Source organism: Megachile rotundata, chromosome 4 (assembly GCF_050947335.1).
Source record: "Megachile rotundata isolate GNS110a chromosome 4, iyMegRotu1, whole genome shotgun sequence".
In the NCBI taxonomy this organism is placed as follows: domain Eukaryota; kingdom Metazoa; phylum Arthropoda; class Insecta; order Hymenoptera; family Megachilidae; genus Megachile; species Megachile rotundata.
In genome coordinates, this window is record NC_134986.1 from 20257000 (window position 1) to 20274935 (window position 17936).

Genomic DNA, 17936 nt, shown 5'->3' on the forward strand with positions numbered 1-17936 from the left:
AACGACAAACATTTTCGTACTTTCATTTCCCGCTATTATTTCTCGTTAACCGCGACTGAAAAATAAATAATTTTGCAGCGTATATTAAGTGACGTAATGACGTTACGTTAACTGATCAAGTACAGAGAGTAACGTGTACAAACGCAAGAATTAAAACCTACAACATGCGCGTCTACTAAAACATTAAAATTACCGAGAATATCCCCTTCATATTTTTATTTTGTAAGAACGTAGTCGAATAGAAGAGGTCGCGAGAGTTAACGCGAGTTGGCTGAGCCCCAAGTGTGGAAGTTTTCCCACAGTTCCGGTGCCAACACAATGCCAAAAGGACGCGCGCGCATCCTGTTGGATGGCTCCTTCCGGTTCGTTCTCGCTTTATTTTCCTTTTCTATCTCCTTCGCCTCGCTTTTGTTCGAGCGTTTCCTACGCACTGCTACGAAACTGTTGCTCTCCTCTCCTCGCTCGTTCTGCTCCGTAAATTTCGTGGAATCACGCATTGTCCAGAAAGAGACACGCCGAGAGTGAAGTACGAAAGGGAAAGTACTACGTATGTATATCACCGTCACTTTAACCCCTCGCTTAATTTTCTAAAGCAAATGTCCGAAAATTTCGAGTCGCTTTATTTGTCCGAACTTACGGTGCACGCGGAATAAAAAGAATACGCGAGTTGTCGGAGAAGAAAGGGGCAATTACCGTTGCCTAGACAAAAACCGTCTTCCTCATTGTCATACGGGTTTCGTCGCCAAGTTTCTTTTTAGTCGTAAAACGAAGCAACCGAGACACAACAGGTACTGGCATTGCCCGCGAGAATGCAAAGTAGCTGTTTTTGATCTCTCATCCTACCTTGCTACTCCCCTTGCCACGTAATTTCTACTCTTTTCATTCCCATCCTAACAATTAGCCGTCGACCTCGTGTCTTTTTCTCCTTTCAAAGTCGTCGCTGCGCTTTGTAGTGATTCCACGTTGCAGATAGCCGAGTCTTTCAATACGAATTAACCGCTTTGACTCGTAAAATTGTTCCAAAGACTTCTCGCACGAAACTCGATCGCGTTACAATGGACTCGCCTCGCGGACAATGCAGAAGCGTAAAGTGCTTAGAGTTGCCAATACAATCTGCTTCGGTCAACGAGCGTCGAGTACGTAAACTAGAATAATTGGAAGGAAGGATTTTCCATGTAAATCGTAGAACAGATACGATTGGTTCTGTACCGTCACGAGGTAATTATTCGTAATTCGTCGACGTTGTTGAAAAACGAGGGTGGTCCCGGAAAGAAGAATGCCAGGTGAATCATCGAGTAACGAGCGCTACGTCTTAATGGAACAATAAATGAGCCGAGCGTAACGGTGGCGCTTAAACTCTTTTAGCCGTTAGTCACCGATAACGTTCCGTCGCCTAAGAAAGAAAGCGCTCACAGAGAAGCCCGTGAAATCGATACGAGAGTGGGTTCACGAGGTGTACCACACGCGAGACGACACAATGGACCCTCATTTTTTAACGTCCGTCACAGCGTGGCTCGTCACCTGTCTAGCGACAGCAGCTGCGGGCTTTCCATGTCCCTCCTCGCCATACAAATCGGGAAACGTATGAACGACCCTTACGAAATAAAAACGACTCTCGAGAGTTCTCCCATAACGGAGATTTCTCTCTTTCATGGGAATACAGGGGAGCGCCGATTCGCATACGTAGAGCGGGCCTCTCGGTTCGAGATACTACTTTTTCGATAGTTAGATCATCGAAGCGTGAACGTGATCGAAGGATTTCCTAAATAATCGTACCGTGTCAACCGGTTCGGCGACATTGAAAGTCGATTAATCGTTAATTGTGGAACGATATCGGGTGTTTAAAATTAACGCTGACGATCGAATCCGCGATCGCGTGACCGGACGGTCAAAATCGATATGGCGCAATCATGCATTTGCCATCGATGACAAAGCCCGATATATCGTAATCGACAGCGACGCTAAAAGGCAATTGATAAGAATAATATTCTTGCCACGATTCGTTCTATAAATCGATGTTTCATACGACGGCGCTGCCTTGTAAGTTAATTGAGTCGTGTTCCCGTAGAAATTCGCAGGTGCACGCTGGTAATATTAAAAAAGAAATGAAGCGAAGGTGCGGCAGAATTGCGCAAACTTGCTCGGCAGTACCGTGAAATTCTCGTCCAAGGACAAGGCGGAGCACGGAATCGAGCCTTCTTTTAACGGGATGAAGCAAGTTCGAGGAGGAAACGAGGTCGATATCTAAACGCGATCGGAACTAACGTGAAAATCGATTTGACCCAGAAAATTCTCGTATCGCGAACGATCGATCGATCACCTAGCCGTGAAAACGCGGGACAGGTGAAACGAATAATGGAGACAATTTTACAACGGTATTAGCCTTTTCAAGTATGAAACCGTGTAATCGGTTAAAGTAGAACATCGGAAGGAAGTTGCATTACGTAACATAGCTTAAGGATCAGAATATTCAAATTGTACAATGACATATCCTATCATATCTATGACATATTGTCAAGACATGTGACATATTGTCAAAAGACATACATGTTTCAATTAATTAAACGCAGCGAAGAAACAACACTGTTAAAAACAATTCCAGTCATGTTGTTCCAATCTTGTCATGTTATTTTCCTTGCATTCTCACGTTGCAAAAGGAAAACGTAATTATCCGGCGAGGTAGCCAAAAATAAAGTAAAGCGCTAATTTTGACCGACAGCGTACATAATTTCATAAATTTAGTGGCGCTTTAAATAGAACAATAACGACAAAACGCTGTCGACCAGACGCCGTTCCAAAGTTAGCCCGTCGATGTATAAATGGAGTACAAGATTCATCACGAATTCAAGGCGGAGGAAAAAGAAGGTGCCATTGGAGCAAGCATCCTCTAAGTACCGGTGAGTATCGAGAGTACTTAAATATGTACGCGTCCTTTCGCAGCAGCCAAGCCTCTTTCTCGGAACGTCCCAACTCGCGACCACGTGTGTTACTCCCCCTGGCTCGACTTGATTTGCCATTGTGATGCAAATTCACCGCGGATTCGTACGCACACGAGGATTCCTTCCAAGCGACAACAACCATCTTCCCCGAGTTAAACTAACAACACGCTCTTTGCTCGTCCTTCTACCTCGTATTTATTCGATCGATTTTTTCTTCGATCCGCGCTCGTTCGGTCGTTAAATATACGGTCAAGTTTTCATCACCTGCGCACTCTCTTCGCTAATGATTTCTGCAAAGAGGCGGAATCTGAGGAGGATCAGTTATTCGGAGCGAAGGTGATAGAATCTTTTTACGCGTCTATTACTCGAAAAATCGTGAATAGAAAAATTGTTAATTATGGGTGTTTATAAATGGCGAAGCGTTCGGCGTTCGACCGAAAAATACTTCTCTCTGAACATTTTTCCTCGAGAGTTCGTTGACTCAGTTGGTCAGAGTTCACTGAATTCTCGATCCCCTGGTCGGATCGTGTTAGTCGTTTTTTTTGCATCTTTTTAAGGGACGTACATACGCGCGCAAGCTGGCTTAATATTTGAATAACGCGCGTAGGTTTGACCCGGTCGAATCAACGGCATATCGGCCCGGCCATAATCAGGCGACATTGTGTACCGTAGATTATGGGGTAGAGAGAGAGAAAGAAGGAGAGCTGCCTCGAACCAGCCAGCTACGCGAATGCATAAGTAATGGAGTTACGAGACACGAGTCTTCCTCCCTCTTCTTTTCTCCAAGAGAATGCACTTTATTGGCCGGCTCTCGCGATCTTCACACCTGTCGACTAAATCTTTGGCCAAGCAGGGAAACCGAGACGAACGAGCGACGATAGAAAGCGCCTCCCGTCGTAATTACTCACGACGAATAAAAGACCCGTGATGACTCGCCGATTCGCTATCACGCGAGTTTCAATTGGAAACGAGAGAATATTTCGATTTTGAAACACACGATTTATGAAGCTTCGTCAACGTTTACCGCATCGAGTTAAGTAGCCGCGGTTAATTAAAATATATCATTTTTCGCAACCGGTGGCTACGATAAATCTAGATATTGTTTCGAAACGCGTTTTGATTAATGAATATTCCCAACAAAGTCTGAGGCCGTTGAAAGTTTCCCGAATAAATCAGTCACTTCACACTTCGCGCAACGATCCAACGCGCACGATAGAATTCGCGTGGAACCGTGATAAAGCGGTAGGTACATAACGGTGCGAGACTGTGGAGCACTTAAATCATGCCTCTCATATTCTAGCCTCGCCGCTCGAGTGCGTGCGTTTATCTCGTATCAACGATTCCGCGTTAAAAGAGAAAGACACAAAAGCGCATATTTCAAACGAATCGACCTCGGTTCGGACAGAGAAAGCTCTCGCGAAATCGTAAATAAAATCGTGGAAAACGACAATAGTATTTGCGAATGACTTGAAAGTATTCGATAGATATTTAATTAACATCGTAGCGCGTTACAATTTCGATGGTCTCGTACGGTAAGCGCAAAGGGATTGGCGTCTTCTATTCACCTACACCGTGGCTCGTGGTGCACACACCTGGTGTCGTGTACGTACAAGCGAGCACCGACAACGCGCTCGTCTACACGGATGCTGACCGAGAGACCATGTCCGGAGATAAATCTCGCGGTGATATTGCCACGGGACTACCCGCGGTGGATCGTTCGCGCGATCGATGGATCATCGATCGGTACCTCCGTGCCAGCGGGTGGGTTTGCAACGTGCTGCTATACGACTCGTTCCTGCAACACTCCTCTTCCACACGGACGCGTGTACGCACACCACCTTTGCACACTTTCGCCAAACGATTATTCGATTGGAGAATCGGCACGCGTACGCGATCTTGCGATAAAGCCTCGACTACTGTTCTCGATTAGTAATTTTAGAGGAAAAGTATTTCATTAGAAATGATTCAAATCTTCGAGGAGAATGTCAGTGATTTAGTTTAAGCTTTTTGTACGTTTTCTTCTCCTCGAATATGCACCGTTATCGAGTTGGATGTATTACGTGAAATCAGGGTTTTATTAGATCCTCGAAAGACGGAACGAGACGGTTTTAAGGAGAGAACGATTTCGCTAACCAGGTAAAAGTATCACGAGCAGATAAGGATTCAGATCGCGTCGTTGCTTGGAATTCTTGCAATTCGGTAAATCCGTGACTGCGAAGGATCCTTTCGAAAATTGAGCGGAATACGTGACACGTTCGCGATGAAACTATAAAACTGGAACTACGCTACGTGTGTGACATTTAATTCCTTTAGCGGATTCTCAAAACTCAGTGTTATCCCTGTGCTAGTTACATAGTCGATAACTATCATGCTAGCGAATTCGCAAAACTTTCAAGACATCCTTCTTCCAAGGCTGCAAAATTATAATTTTAATTAGCAAATTCTTAAATCTTGCAGTCGCGTACTCGTAAAAGTCACGCAAAAATACGACAATAAACCAGTTTCTTCGTTTCGGTGTCACGCGCGGGAGCCGAAAAAACTCGCAGACGGCTAAAAAGCATTCGGCACGACACGCGAGCAAAGTAATTTAACGCCAGATCTAGCACGCGTAAAGCAGCAGCCATCTCTGGAGCGCGTGCACGAGTTGCAATTAAAATCTCGGAATTAACCACGCGCGTGTCTTCTGCTCTCTGCTCGCCGTCTCAGTACGTCGCCGCGTATCTTACGCTCGGACGTCACGACGGAGCCTTAAAATTACAATAGACTCCGCTCGCGATTCATCGTCTCCGATAAAGGCCGAGTTTGCTCGTACACCGATGGATTATCAGCGAGCTCATCGAGATTCCACGGCTCCCTAATGATCGAGGATCATCTGGCTTACGGAGCGCAGGAGATTGAGCGTCGAAGACGCGTGTAAGCGTCGCGGTCGAACGCGACCGGTGAATACCGCGTCTTCCTCGTAGGTGTTTGCAAACAATGGCAGAGAATCATCTACGGTCGATTTCGACATGCGACTGGAACGACGCTTTGCAATACGAACAGGGTGTGCCGCAAATGGGTCTATGCTTGACAAAACCAAAAAGGAGACTGCCAGACGCGTCTCTCGTTTTTCAATTGTACGTGGGGAATATAAATTTATCTCTTGCCTCGATCGGTTTATTCGCGTGGAAGTTTAGGTTCATAAGGTATGATATTTTTTGACTAACATAAGCTTCTTGATAAATGTGATAAAGGTTGGCTGTAAATGTTGATGGTAATTTAAATCACTTACAGCAACACGTATAACAGATTCAGTACTTGACACTAAAACTACCGAACAGGTCAAATGACCGCTCCACATGTTTCTTATTATAAGGTACACATTTTGTTAAAATACATTCCTTGAAATCAGAATTGATTTTCATCGAGATAAAGAATAAATGTGTGTACTAATTTACGATTCGTCGTTTATTTATTTAATTTTAACTTCATTTACATCATATGCCGGTAGGTTTAGCGTTAAAGTATCGTTAGACAATAAAGCAAAGTGTATTTACACAAAGCGACAACGAATAAAATTAAACTTGGTATCAATGAAGAAATCAAATTGAAATATATTGTTATGGACCAAAAGTGCCTATCAAATTGACTGAATCGAACAAGGTATAGTAAGGCGTTAAATGAAAAGGTCTTCTTCAACGAAGAGGTTAGTGTTCCAGGAAATATGAATGGCGCGGATAGGCATGCTCGTTACACCTTTCTCTACCGACTGAGTTCTCTCAGGTTTCCCTCGTTCCGTCTTCCTTGCTCGCGTGGTTACTCGCTATTCGAGCAAACGAGTGGCTGCAAATATGTATCGTGCACGGTCAAGCTGGCATGGTCTGAACGCGTACCTGCCCACGCAACAGAGGACGGAGGCACCGGCGTCTAGATATATGACGCGACAATGAATCAGAACCGGAACCTTCGGCATTCCCGAGGGCCGTATTCTGCGTGGAACAAGGTCCTGTCTACACGGGTGAACGCCTTCGAAAGCGCGCCATCGCCTCGCCACACAGTGCCGTCACCGAACCCGTCGATTGTTGTTATACGTTCCATTAATCGTCGCGAAAATTAGTCTTACGGGATATAAAAGTCGCTTGCGAGACTTTATACTCGCTCGACAATTCTGCTCCTTCCGACTGGGCTGGTACTTTGCACTCGAGAGGTGACTCTCAGTCACCATTTTATTCAGTACAATAATTTGAAGCAAGCATTTTTTAACTGATTTTATAATGTGACACGTGTGACGTATAAACATAGTGAAATTATTAGTAGAGAAATAATAACAAGAGAATTCATTTAACTTCTTAACTAAGTTTTAAAGTTGCTGTTTGTAAACAGGCAAATTACCTCCGAGTGCAAAGGGTTAATATCTAGAAACTGATCCTTCTGACATTTTAAATGTGAAAATACACGGTATGTCAACAAACGTATTAGAATAGCGAGAACGTAGATGTTTTATCGAACTTATAATTGCGGCCGACAAAGAATATAATATAAATGAGATCAGGACACGGTGTTGCCTGCAGCCATGCATATTTACAAGTCCGATATCTGAGCCAGTCGATCGAATTAAACTCAACGAAGTCTTCATTCTCCGTTTCCGGTGTCGACGTACGCGAGAGCGAGAGGAAGGGAGAGAGAGCGAAGGCAATCGAAGTAACTAACCAGAGACAGAAAACAAGATACGACGCTCGTATCTCGTCAATTAGCGTAATTCGAATTAAGCATGTCCCACGGTGCGATCGAGAATCGAGATCGTTCGTATCGAGGGGTTGGAAGGAGGGCAGGTAAGACGGTCGACTAGATCGGTGCTAATACGCTCTCGGGCAGCCGTACGAGATCGAGATATCGATCGGTTTTATCGGGTTCGAGAGGCAGGCCGACTCGTTCGGTGTGTGCACCCGCGGCAGAAATCGATGGCATTCATTGCGTAACGAGCCTCTTACCGCAAATCAAACTAATAGCCAATAAAGTACGCCGTCTAAAATCGTGTTCGCGTAGGCTAGGCCGCACCTGGATTCATCCTCGTGGACTCCATTTAATCCGCTTCCTACATCCACCTTCCCGATATCGCGATCGTACCCTCGGAAAATTTACATTTACCCTGATTGCGTTTATTAACACATTTATCACGAGCATTGTGCACCTGCTAATAATGAAATTTATCGTTTTTACCCTCCATCCTCGCTGTGAGAAAATGACTCATAGTTACTTCGAGCATCCACTCGAAACGAGTTGCGAGTGCTTCGATCAGAACGTGTCTTGCACCTGTACAGAATTTACGCTTATCGAATCTCTACGTTTAGTACTTGTTTAGAAAATGGTTAAATCATGTTGAAATACTAATAAAAGTACCGAGAAAGATGCACCCGTACCAGTTACGTTTAAGTTTATTAACATATTTGCCTCACGTGTCTTCTATCGATACATCTGTTACTACGAACAAACTTGACTCGACAACGGACTCTATCGAGCAAACCATCAAAGGTAACAATAAACTGCATAGATATGCAGTAAAATCGACACCGCGAATGATAAACCGATGAATAAGCCTTCTACTCGTATCGTACGCAAAGCGCATTCTCCACGACAACTGTGCAGCAACGATCGACAATTTTCGTCGACGATGATTTAATCGTGCTCGCTGGACTTTCGAGATAGCGCACGTACAAATGTTCCTGCATACGTGTTCGTACAGATGGAAATCTGAACATGCGAGTACACCTTTAGTCTGCTTTTAGATTATTTTCCAGGTACGAAACAATGGTGCATGGTTTAGATCACGCGACCGAAAGTATCGAATCCTATGTTTATAGTTCTCAAAATTCGTGTGCTCCAGATTTCTACTTATGAACATTCTTAGGTTCTTGTACGGGTAGATCTAGGTTCCAGATTTCTAGATTCTGTTAGATGGTATATTCTAGGTTGCTGATCTTTGGGTTCCAGATTTCTATACAGTTAGATTTCTAGATCTCAGATCTGCGTACATTTCAATCTCTATACCCAGATCCCTAAATCTCTATATTCCCAACTTTCTATATATTCAAACTCATATATCCCTAAATCTCTACATGCATTACTAGATCTCTATGTCCTAATTTCTACACATCCAGATCCTTATATTGGAGATCTGTATACATCCAAGCCTCTGTAACTCCAGATCCTTACATTGCAACTTTCCAAATCCTCAAATTCCCAAATCACTAAATCTCCAAATCTGCAGAGTCCTAAATCCTGAAATCCCCAGATCATTAAATCTCCAAATCTGCAGAGCCCTAAATCCCGAAATCCCCAAATCACTAAATCTCCAAATCTGCAGAGCCCTAAATCCTGAAATCCCCAAATCACTAAATCTCCAAATCCGCAGAGTCCTAAATCCTGAAATCCCCAAATCACTAAATCTCCAAATCTGCAGAGCCCTAAATCCCGAAATCCCCAAATCACTAAATCTCCAAATCCGCAGAGTCCTAAATCCTGAAATCCCCAAATCATTAAATCTTCAAATCTGCAGAGCTCTAAATCCTGAAATCCCCAAATCACTAAATCTCCAAATCTGCAGAGCCCTAAATCCTGAAATCGCTATATCGCGGAACGTTGAAACGAATTTAATACGGTTTCGATAAAGAACAATCGATAAGATACGTATAAATCAAGGAAGAGACAGTAATGCGTTAATAGAAGGCACGATAACGGGGCGTAATCTCGATTTCTCTCGGCCGTTCTCGTCTACCTTCTTTCCAGCCGCTTCTCTCTTCGTGCGGCTCGACGTTAATTCTCCGTTTAACCCGAACCTCCTGTTCCCTGGGTCGAGGATCTTTGACACTGACGACGATCATGCTAGAACAAGACTACAGGGTCGGGAAAGAAGAGGACACGACACGACTTAATGTCGAGGTCGTTAAGACCTCGTTTTCACTACATTACCGGACAGCAACGGTGGCTCCGTTCTTCATGTTCCTCTTCCCATCTTTTCGTAACACAGTTACTGACCCTTCCGTATTTACCACGTTTCTACGTTTCGGACTACCTGTTTCACGACTAAGCTATCTGCACGTTTAGAACGATATTTTTATTATCGTATTACATTTTAAGCGACGAACTATGATATCCTTGTAATAATGACCTTTAATAATAATCTCCTTATTATTGTATAATCCAAATAATTAAAAAATGATTGTGTAAGTTCCAAAGTAAAATTAACGCAACTTTCGAATTCGCTAGTAAATAAAGTCACGATAAGGTGAAGAAAGCTGGCGAGTTCAATTTAATTTCAATAATAACTATTCACGATTGATTCCAGAGATCGATGCGCACCGCGCTTTTTGCTTTCCCCGTTTATGTTCTTCGCGGAATATATTATGCATTATGGGGCTTATCAGAGAAGATGCAGCGCGATTACGAGGCGCTCAGTTTCGCACGGAACCTGTGGGAGAGCAGAGAATTGAATTATGGGAGCACGCCTAGGGAAGATGCTATCTGACTGCTCTGTAATGAAAGAATGCCCGACGATGTTGCGTTTCCTTAAGCATGCGTGTGTGGAGCAATTACCTTCAATACGTCTCGCGTATCGATTAAACGCATGAATCGCATAAACTAGAATTATCGAACGTTCCATGAATTACAGCTCGTAAAAGCCCTACTAATTAGCCATTCGTCTATTAATTTATATAATTCTTACGATAACCTTGCGACATAATTATAACGATACAAGTCCTCTTTCGTAGTTATATCTAAGTCGTGAAATTTTTTCTTGACACCCTTTTAATTTGCTAATAGTTGTACACTCCGAATGATGTAAAATTCGAATTCAATTGAAACGATTACAAAAGGACGAGCAGGTAAGATACCTGCTTCAGAGAACATTCCTGGCGATTTTCGAGCAACACCTTGCGAACGGAGCGAAAGTCGAGGCAATCTCGAATGAAAGTCTAAACGAAAGTCGAGTCAAAGGGCCCGGTGTCGAGCGACCGACCGTGAGGCCGACTGACCGACTGTCCACGAAATCCTATTTAACAGTGGAAAGAGAGAAAACGCAACGGCTTATCGAATACACTACATCTAACTGTACAACTGGGACAAGTACGGTTTCAGGAGGTTTCATAAAGCCACCACTCTGTTAAGTTCCCAGGCATAGTACAGAGGAGTTCCTACTCCATCGAGGTATCATCAAAGTTTCAAGCTATCGAATTACTAAGCTTTCGAGTCACCAAGTGAATAACCTTGCAACCGCTACCGAGTAAGCTCCCAAATAATCGTGCTCGCGAATCGAGTTACCGGCTAATTCGGCTATGAAACTAGCAAGGTATCAAGTTATTAACGAACGAAGTTCCTTGTTAAAAGGCTTAACTACGGCGATTTAAAGGCCGAATAAACAAACCCGGCACAAAGGCGTAAACGTTTAATTACCTCGAATAATTGGATTAAATCGAAGGAAAGGAAGGAAGAACGGAATCAGCTCTGCCCTTAACGACAGAGCATCACGAGAGGAGAATTAGAGTCGAAGAAGAAAATTGCTGCGAATTTAATTGCGATCATTACCGCGGTTACATCTCCCTGACAGCTAACGATCCCGTACTTGCAGGAAGCTGCACGGAATACCGACTGTTCTCTTTTCTTTTCCGTGGTCCTTCGTTAACGAAACGATCTTGCCGTGAAACGACGATAATCTTGGTCCGGTAAATTCGCGAACGCCCTAATAGTCAGGTGTAACGAGACGATTCATTGTCCGCGATATTTAACCCTTCGTGACTGCGTTTATCCAGCTACTCCGGGTAATCCTTTACGACGTAAATTAGTTTGCTCGGTTCGATGAAATGCTACTAGAACGAAATAAAATAATGGTGAAAATCCGAGGGTTAATTGCCGATATGATTCATAAGGACGTAACTCTAAATTCACGGATTCTTGTATGTCTAAACCTTTATTTATAGGTATTCCTACATCTTAGACCCCAACCATGTAGGAACTAGACCCAAGGATATTTAAGTCCACATCTAATAATAAGTGCCATTTCCTAATTCATACATACATATCTAGAGCAACAAGTATCTACCTATACCTAGATTCATAAATACCTAGATCTATGAATATCTAAATCTGTGGACATCAAGGTCTATCTCGACAAACCCATATCCCAAGATCGTTACACTCCCATAACTTTAAGCCCGTATATCTGCATAACACTGTTGCAATAATTACTCCTGCTAACATCGAATCATGGTTCTGACACGGTCAAGATTCAGCGTTCCAGAGACGGTATTCAGAAGCTACTTAACATGTTTCTGATTTGCATCGTGAAACAGGAAAGAGGGAGGGAAATCGGCGTGCGAAAAGCGGCCTGTAAATAAACCGCGTTAAGGGCACTCGATGAAACCTACCGTCTCACGAGATATCGCGAGGATCTCTGGTTAATTGCTGAAGAAAAATGGCAAGATAATTAGGATAATAATTAAAGGCGAAACTTCCTGCTAGCACACTCGTGATCTCGTTTTACAATTAATATTTCATCCCCTACTTATGGGAACGTCTTCCCACCACCTTCCCATCCTAGATCCACGAGGATATTTTCTAGGAAGGATCAAGGACGAAAGGAGATGACGAAAAGAATGTCACGGTCAGAACGTTTTCGAGAACTGTGGCTTGTTTTTTTCTTAACAGCCAGCAACGAGATTCGTTTTTTCTACGAAATCTCTGGTCCCGGAATGTTCAGGATGTCATAACTCGTTCGTCCCGAGGACTCGAAGGGATGCAAAAAGAGAAGGCTCGAGCAGGAGGATCGTAGAGTGCCAGGAACCACGCGGTCTCTCTATCTCGTAAAGAACGAAACCGATGGCCAGACACCCCCGTTGCGATTTTCATATTCACAATTAGCATCTTTTCTGCCTCGTCTTTTCGAATTCGACCGGACAATGCTAAGAACACCCGCGGAGGTGAATTGGCTCGTTCAACGAACAAAAATCGACGCGGATTTTTGGCCAACAAAAACCAACGTTTCGTCTGGAGGTGATCTTTTTAAAATCGATGACGCATCAGAGCCCTGTCGACGTTTATGCGACTGACGCCTCAACTTTTATGTTACCAAGCTTTCGAGATGCCTAAGTACATCAGCGACGCAAAGTTCTGGGTTACCGCGGTATCAAAGGTAACCAAAGTTCAAACTCGCGATGATAAATCGACTTTCGAGGCTCGTGAATTTTGTATGAAACGCTTCGATAAATTTCGTGGAAACACGAACCGATCTTGGATGTTTTTCTGTAGGTTGTAACGAAAGCTACCAAGGCACGCGTTCTTCCGTGATGGAGGAACGAAGACGAAGCTTGATTCAGAGTTTCGGAATGCGCGCGGACCACGGGAAGCCTTCGGGCCAATGGGTTTCCTTGTAAAATACCTCCGCTGTCGACGGGGAATCTTACAAGCAGAGGTCGCGAAGTAGCCTCCGGCATTTTGAATTAAATTGGGCTCGAATCGACGGAGCCGATCAGCGTAAACAAAATAATTTTCAAATTTTAAGTCTTCGCCCGATTATCTTACATTGTCGGTGGAACGGTAACACTTCATAAAATGTACCTTCTGCTTTATGCATTTTTACATTGTATCAAGAATATCGATAAGTACCTAATCTACATCTTTTTAAACATAGAATAAACTATTTAGATTCACCGTAAGAAGCATAAAATGAAATATTTTTGTCTGTCTCGCATTTGACACGCGTTTAAGTTATTACGACGACAATGCGTTTATGGGAGGATAAGAATCTGATTTGGTTGAAAGTAAGGGCCGAATTTGAGGAAAAAGACGCGTATCACCGAGTATCAGATTTTGAAGGGTCAGTCACCGGCGAGGCACAGCAATCAACGCGTTAAATGAGGGACGTTAGCCGTATTCGTTCCATAAAAGCGACGAGGATGGACCGTAAAGTTTTGTAAGATGGTCAAAGGACTTGACGCGTTCAAGGACCTCGCGAGGAAAAAAGGCGAGCGTTCGCGGACCATGTTCAGGATATTCGGCTACCGTGCTCCATCACCTCCGATCGTCGATGTTATCTGATCGAGAGAGCGGCAGCATCGAGAGCCCGTAGGACTTCCTCGTGTCCCGCCGAGATAGAGAGGAAAGGAGAGAGTCGAGATCCGGGCGGTTGTGTGTACCGCGATTTAACTAGATGCACACCGGCAGATCCCTATCTCGCGCCCAGTTGCGAGCAAGAGCTGCTCGACAACGCTCCGGAGAACCTCTCTCTTTCGATTGGCTTCGGCCAAAGGGAGCGAACGGTCGTTAAGGGCTGCGTACAACGGGGAGTTAACGCGTCCTCCTTTTTTATTTCTACCTCGCGAAATTAATGGCGCCTTGCGAATGAATAGAAAAAAAAGATGCACGTAGCGAAGCGGAATGAGCACTGGAACACCCTTGAGCGAGCAGAAGGAGTCGTTAAGAATCACGGTCGCTCGAATTACGAACATTTGGTAACATTCCTTTTTTACTCCTCGGCTACCGAAGCTTCAATTTGTATCGAAGAAATAGAAATTACTACCAAACTAAACAGAATCTCTGTCGACGTGAAATAACTATCTTAATTAAAGATCCTTAATTGGAGAACACCGTAGAGGATATTTAATTACGGATCATTGACACGCTTCTCACGGTGATTTAAACCGCGCGTACCAATATAATTGACACGCTGATTCGCGCGTGCTTCTGCAACGTCGAAGATGCACCTCGATGGCTCGATTCAAATATCGCGTCGTTAAAACCGCGCAATTTCGTCGAATTACAAATCTCGCCGCTCCACCAACGACATTTAATGGCCACGCAATTTCGTTCCTCTCTACGTACATGCACACAATTTTCTCGCGTTGCACCCACCGATTTCGCGTCCCGCTGTTCGCCCCGAACGGAAAGAGTACAATTTCCTCTTGTTGCGAACACGTTCGCCCGTGTACAATGCTACACGCTCGGTGAAAGCTGCCGATTTTACGATGCCCCTGCAATTCGACCTGCTCATCTCGATCCGCGTGTAAGACCCGGAAAGAAGCGCGCAAACGATAGGCAATTTCGGTCCTGAAACTACTTCCTTATATCCCGAGGAACACGTTCGAATCAGGTGGAAATTAATATCGTAAGCGCAGAGAAAGAGCACGTCGCCATTTTCCTATGGAAATCCTGCGGTCTTCGGGGGTGTATAACGCGGAGAAAGCGAGAATGAATTAGAAGAGATTACTTCGCGCCGTACCAAAACGTTCTTCCTCTATATCGCCATTTTCCCAAAGGAAGTTTACCGTGTTCGATACGGTATCTCTATCAGCACGCGCGTAAACATTACAGACATCGGTTTTTGCGCAAACGAATAGCTCGACCTATTCCAAAGTAAACACGAAGCTATCCAGGAACAAGAATCCCGCTTGATGATGATTTTTTTTTCTCCTACTCTATCCGTGTTCCGGTTACACGACGATGTTAATGGCCGAGGCGCAACATTTCGACGCGAGCAAACTAAATACTCATTAACTCGCGTGTTAAGCGTGCTCTCGCGGGTATGTACCGCGCTACATAACCACGCGAGTGTGTTTACGCGAAAGAAAGCAGAGTAAAGAACCGCGATCTAAAAACTGGTATTACGTTGCGTTGCAATTATGCAATCAGGTTAAAGCACGTACGACCGTGACGTTTAATCGCGATTAATTAAAATCTATCGGGAAGGGCCGTTCTCATCGACATCAGAATTCCGATTAATTAATTCCTATCACGATCCAATATTTCAATTGTCCGTTATTTTGCGGTTTCGCTACGAGAAAACCTGTTTCCGATCGAAACCGACGTTTAATCGATGATAACAGGCGAACGGTTTAGAAAGCACGCCCACCACTCGTTCGATCGTCGACTGTTTACTATCATTCTTGAAGTCGTGAAATTGCTTTAGCCTCAAATTCCTGTTGGTTACTCTACTAGAACCTTATGATACACCGTAATAGCCTCGAGAGACAAGCTGTGCACATGCATCGGCAATGGTACCGAAAAAATCTCCGTCGCTACTTCGTTTCGATACCGAATTCGCGGAACGACGCGTGATCGAGTTGCAAGAAGCGAATTACAACGTGGAATTGCATCGCGTTATATCCCCACGTGCGGAATTACCGTGCGTTATATTGCCACGTGTAGAACTGCTATGCATGAAATTGCCCCGCTATAACGCCAGCGTGGAATTACCATCTGCTATATCGTCGAATCGATGGTCACCGAGCGTAGAATCGCTACGCCTTGTCACGGTCAAATCGGTCCGAGAACATTTATTTCTACGTCCAACGTAACGTAGCAAATATTCGAGTTCCAAAAGACCGGAACTCGACTTAAGATTTAACGGATATGGCAGGAAAGCGAAATCGTGAAACGGACTCACCTCTTTCATGCCGTCGAGCCTGCCCAGACTCTTGGTGCCTCGCAGAGGCGGAAAGGCGGCGTCGTGCCATCCGGAGTTGCAGATCTGCACTTGCTCCGAATGCACGTTCAAAGCTCGCGCTCTGCTCTTGCTTTTGCGTTTATCCAGCAGATGTTTAGCTCTGGACTTCCTGACGGGCGCGGTTGGATCGTCCTCCGGGTCGCTTTGCACCTCCCAACGGGACGGGGACTTGAAGCGACGTCGCGGACTCGTTGGCGAGGTCACCGGAGAGGTGAGCCTCTGTACGAGGGTCCCGAACATGGTCATCATTCAATCCGATTTACCACCGCGTACGATCGAACCGATAGCCCTCTTCTCACGAGGACTCTGGCATTTTGCCGAACTTCGTCTCGGCCATCGATACGCTCGCGTTTCGACCACCACCGGTACCGATTTTGTCTGGTTCTTCCGCAACGAGCGCACTGTCACTCGCTACCGCACAGGTGGTTCACCGAAACGGATCGCGATACACACCGGGAGTACACACTCGCTCCGCGCGCCGTTCAAGGGCAGCAAACTGTTATTCACTCGAACGCGGCGGCGAAATAGCACGCGTTATCATAGCGATAGGAAGGAAAAAATCGGTCACATTCACAACGACGGAGATACGAGGGAGCGCGACTCGAGGCGCGCTCGTGTACGCGAGGATACCGTTTTCAGGTAGGTTCTCGGCACGTTTCACCGATCGACCGGAGAAAAGTAGTGGCCTACGGGAAGCGACGTGTCAGAGGCCCGGATCGACTCGAAACCAGGCACAAGTATTTGCCTTCGGGCGTGCAGCGCTCTCTCGCAAACGCGCTCCGCGTTTTCGACCGGTTAGTTCTACGTGCACCGTTTCTTTTACTCGCGCGAATCGCGCGCTCGAGCCTCGAGCGGAACGGCGGTGACGACGACGGCGAACGCGAGCGTGTTTCGAAACGTGACAACGACGACACGAGAATCGCTCGGGAGAATGTAAACGCGACACGATACACGCCACGAGCACCGATCACTGGCTACGTGCGGAATCGAACTGGTCGCGCGGAGACTGCGTTTGCCGACCGGTTGGCCTCGCTCCTGCGAGAATGCCCGAGTACGGACGAAGCCGCACGAAGCGAATCGGAGTTTGACGATCTACGACGGCCGGCAGCGAGACCGAGTCACCGGTTACCATGGCGATCGGGTCTTATTCCCCTTTGGGCCTTACACGTCGTTCGTTCCTCTCCCGGGAAACCGAACGACCTAGCAAGGGTTAAGTGTTCCGAAGATACGTTTTTTAAACTCCTTTTTTCTCCGTTATTCCAAATACTAGCGCCATTTTAAACCCCTTCGTGGAACGTAATTCGGTCACCGTTTGTACTCGCTTCTACCGGAAGTCATTAACATAACTACTGTGAACCTGTTCCTCCCTCGCGAAAAGTTACCGGAGCAGGTAGAAAAACGTTTCGCGCGTGTATTTCAAAGTGACAGATCGGTAACTGAATACGCGATTTTGTAATTGCTGTGAGAATTTCGCAGAAGCGTATCTTAATCGATTATAACTTCGCATACTAGACTTGTATCGA

The 17936-nt window shown here is 45.1% G+C and overlaps 1 protein-coding gene across 4 annotated transcripts in view; it reads right to left on the bottom strand.

Moving 5' to 3' along the window:
- Window positions 1-17936, bottom strand: part of LOC100878281 (uncharacterized) — a 159411-nt gene that overhangs the window by 68253 nt on the left and 73222 nt on the right. Inside the window, exon 1 of one of the 4 annotated variants that reach the window (XM_012290347.2) lies at window positions 16354-17416. The exons of the other annotated variants lie outside the window; for them this stretch is intronic. Within the exon in view, the coding sequence (XP_012145737.1) occupies window positions 16354-16662 (309 nt within the window). The 5' untranslated portion in view covers window positions 16663-17416. Of the gene's footprint in view, window positions 1-16353; window positions 17417-17936 lie in introns of those variants that run through there. 4 annotated transcript variants of the gene reach the window in all.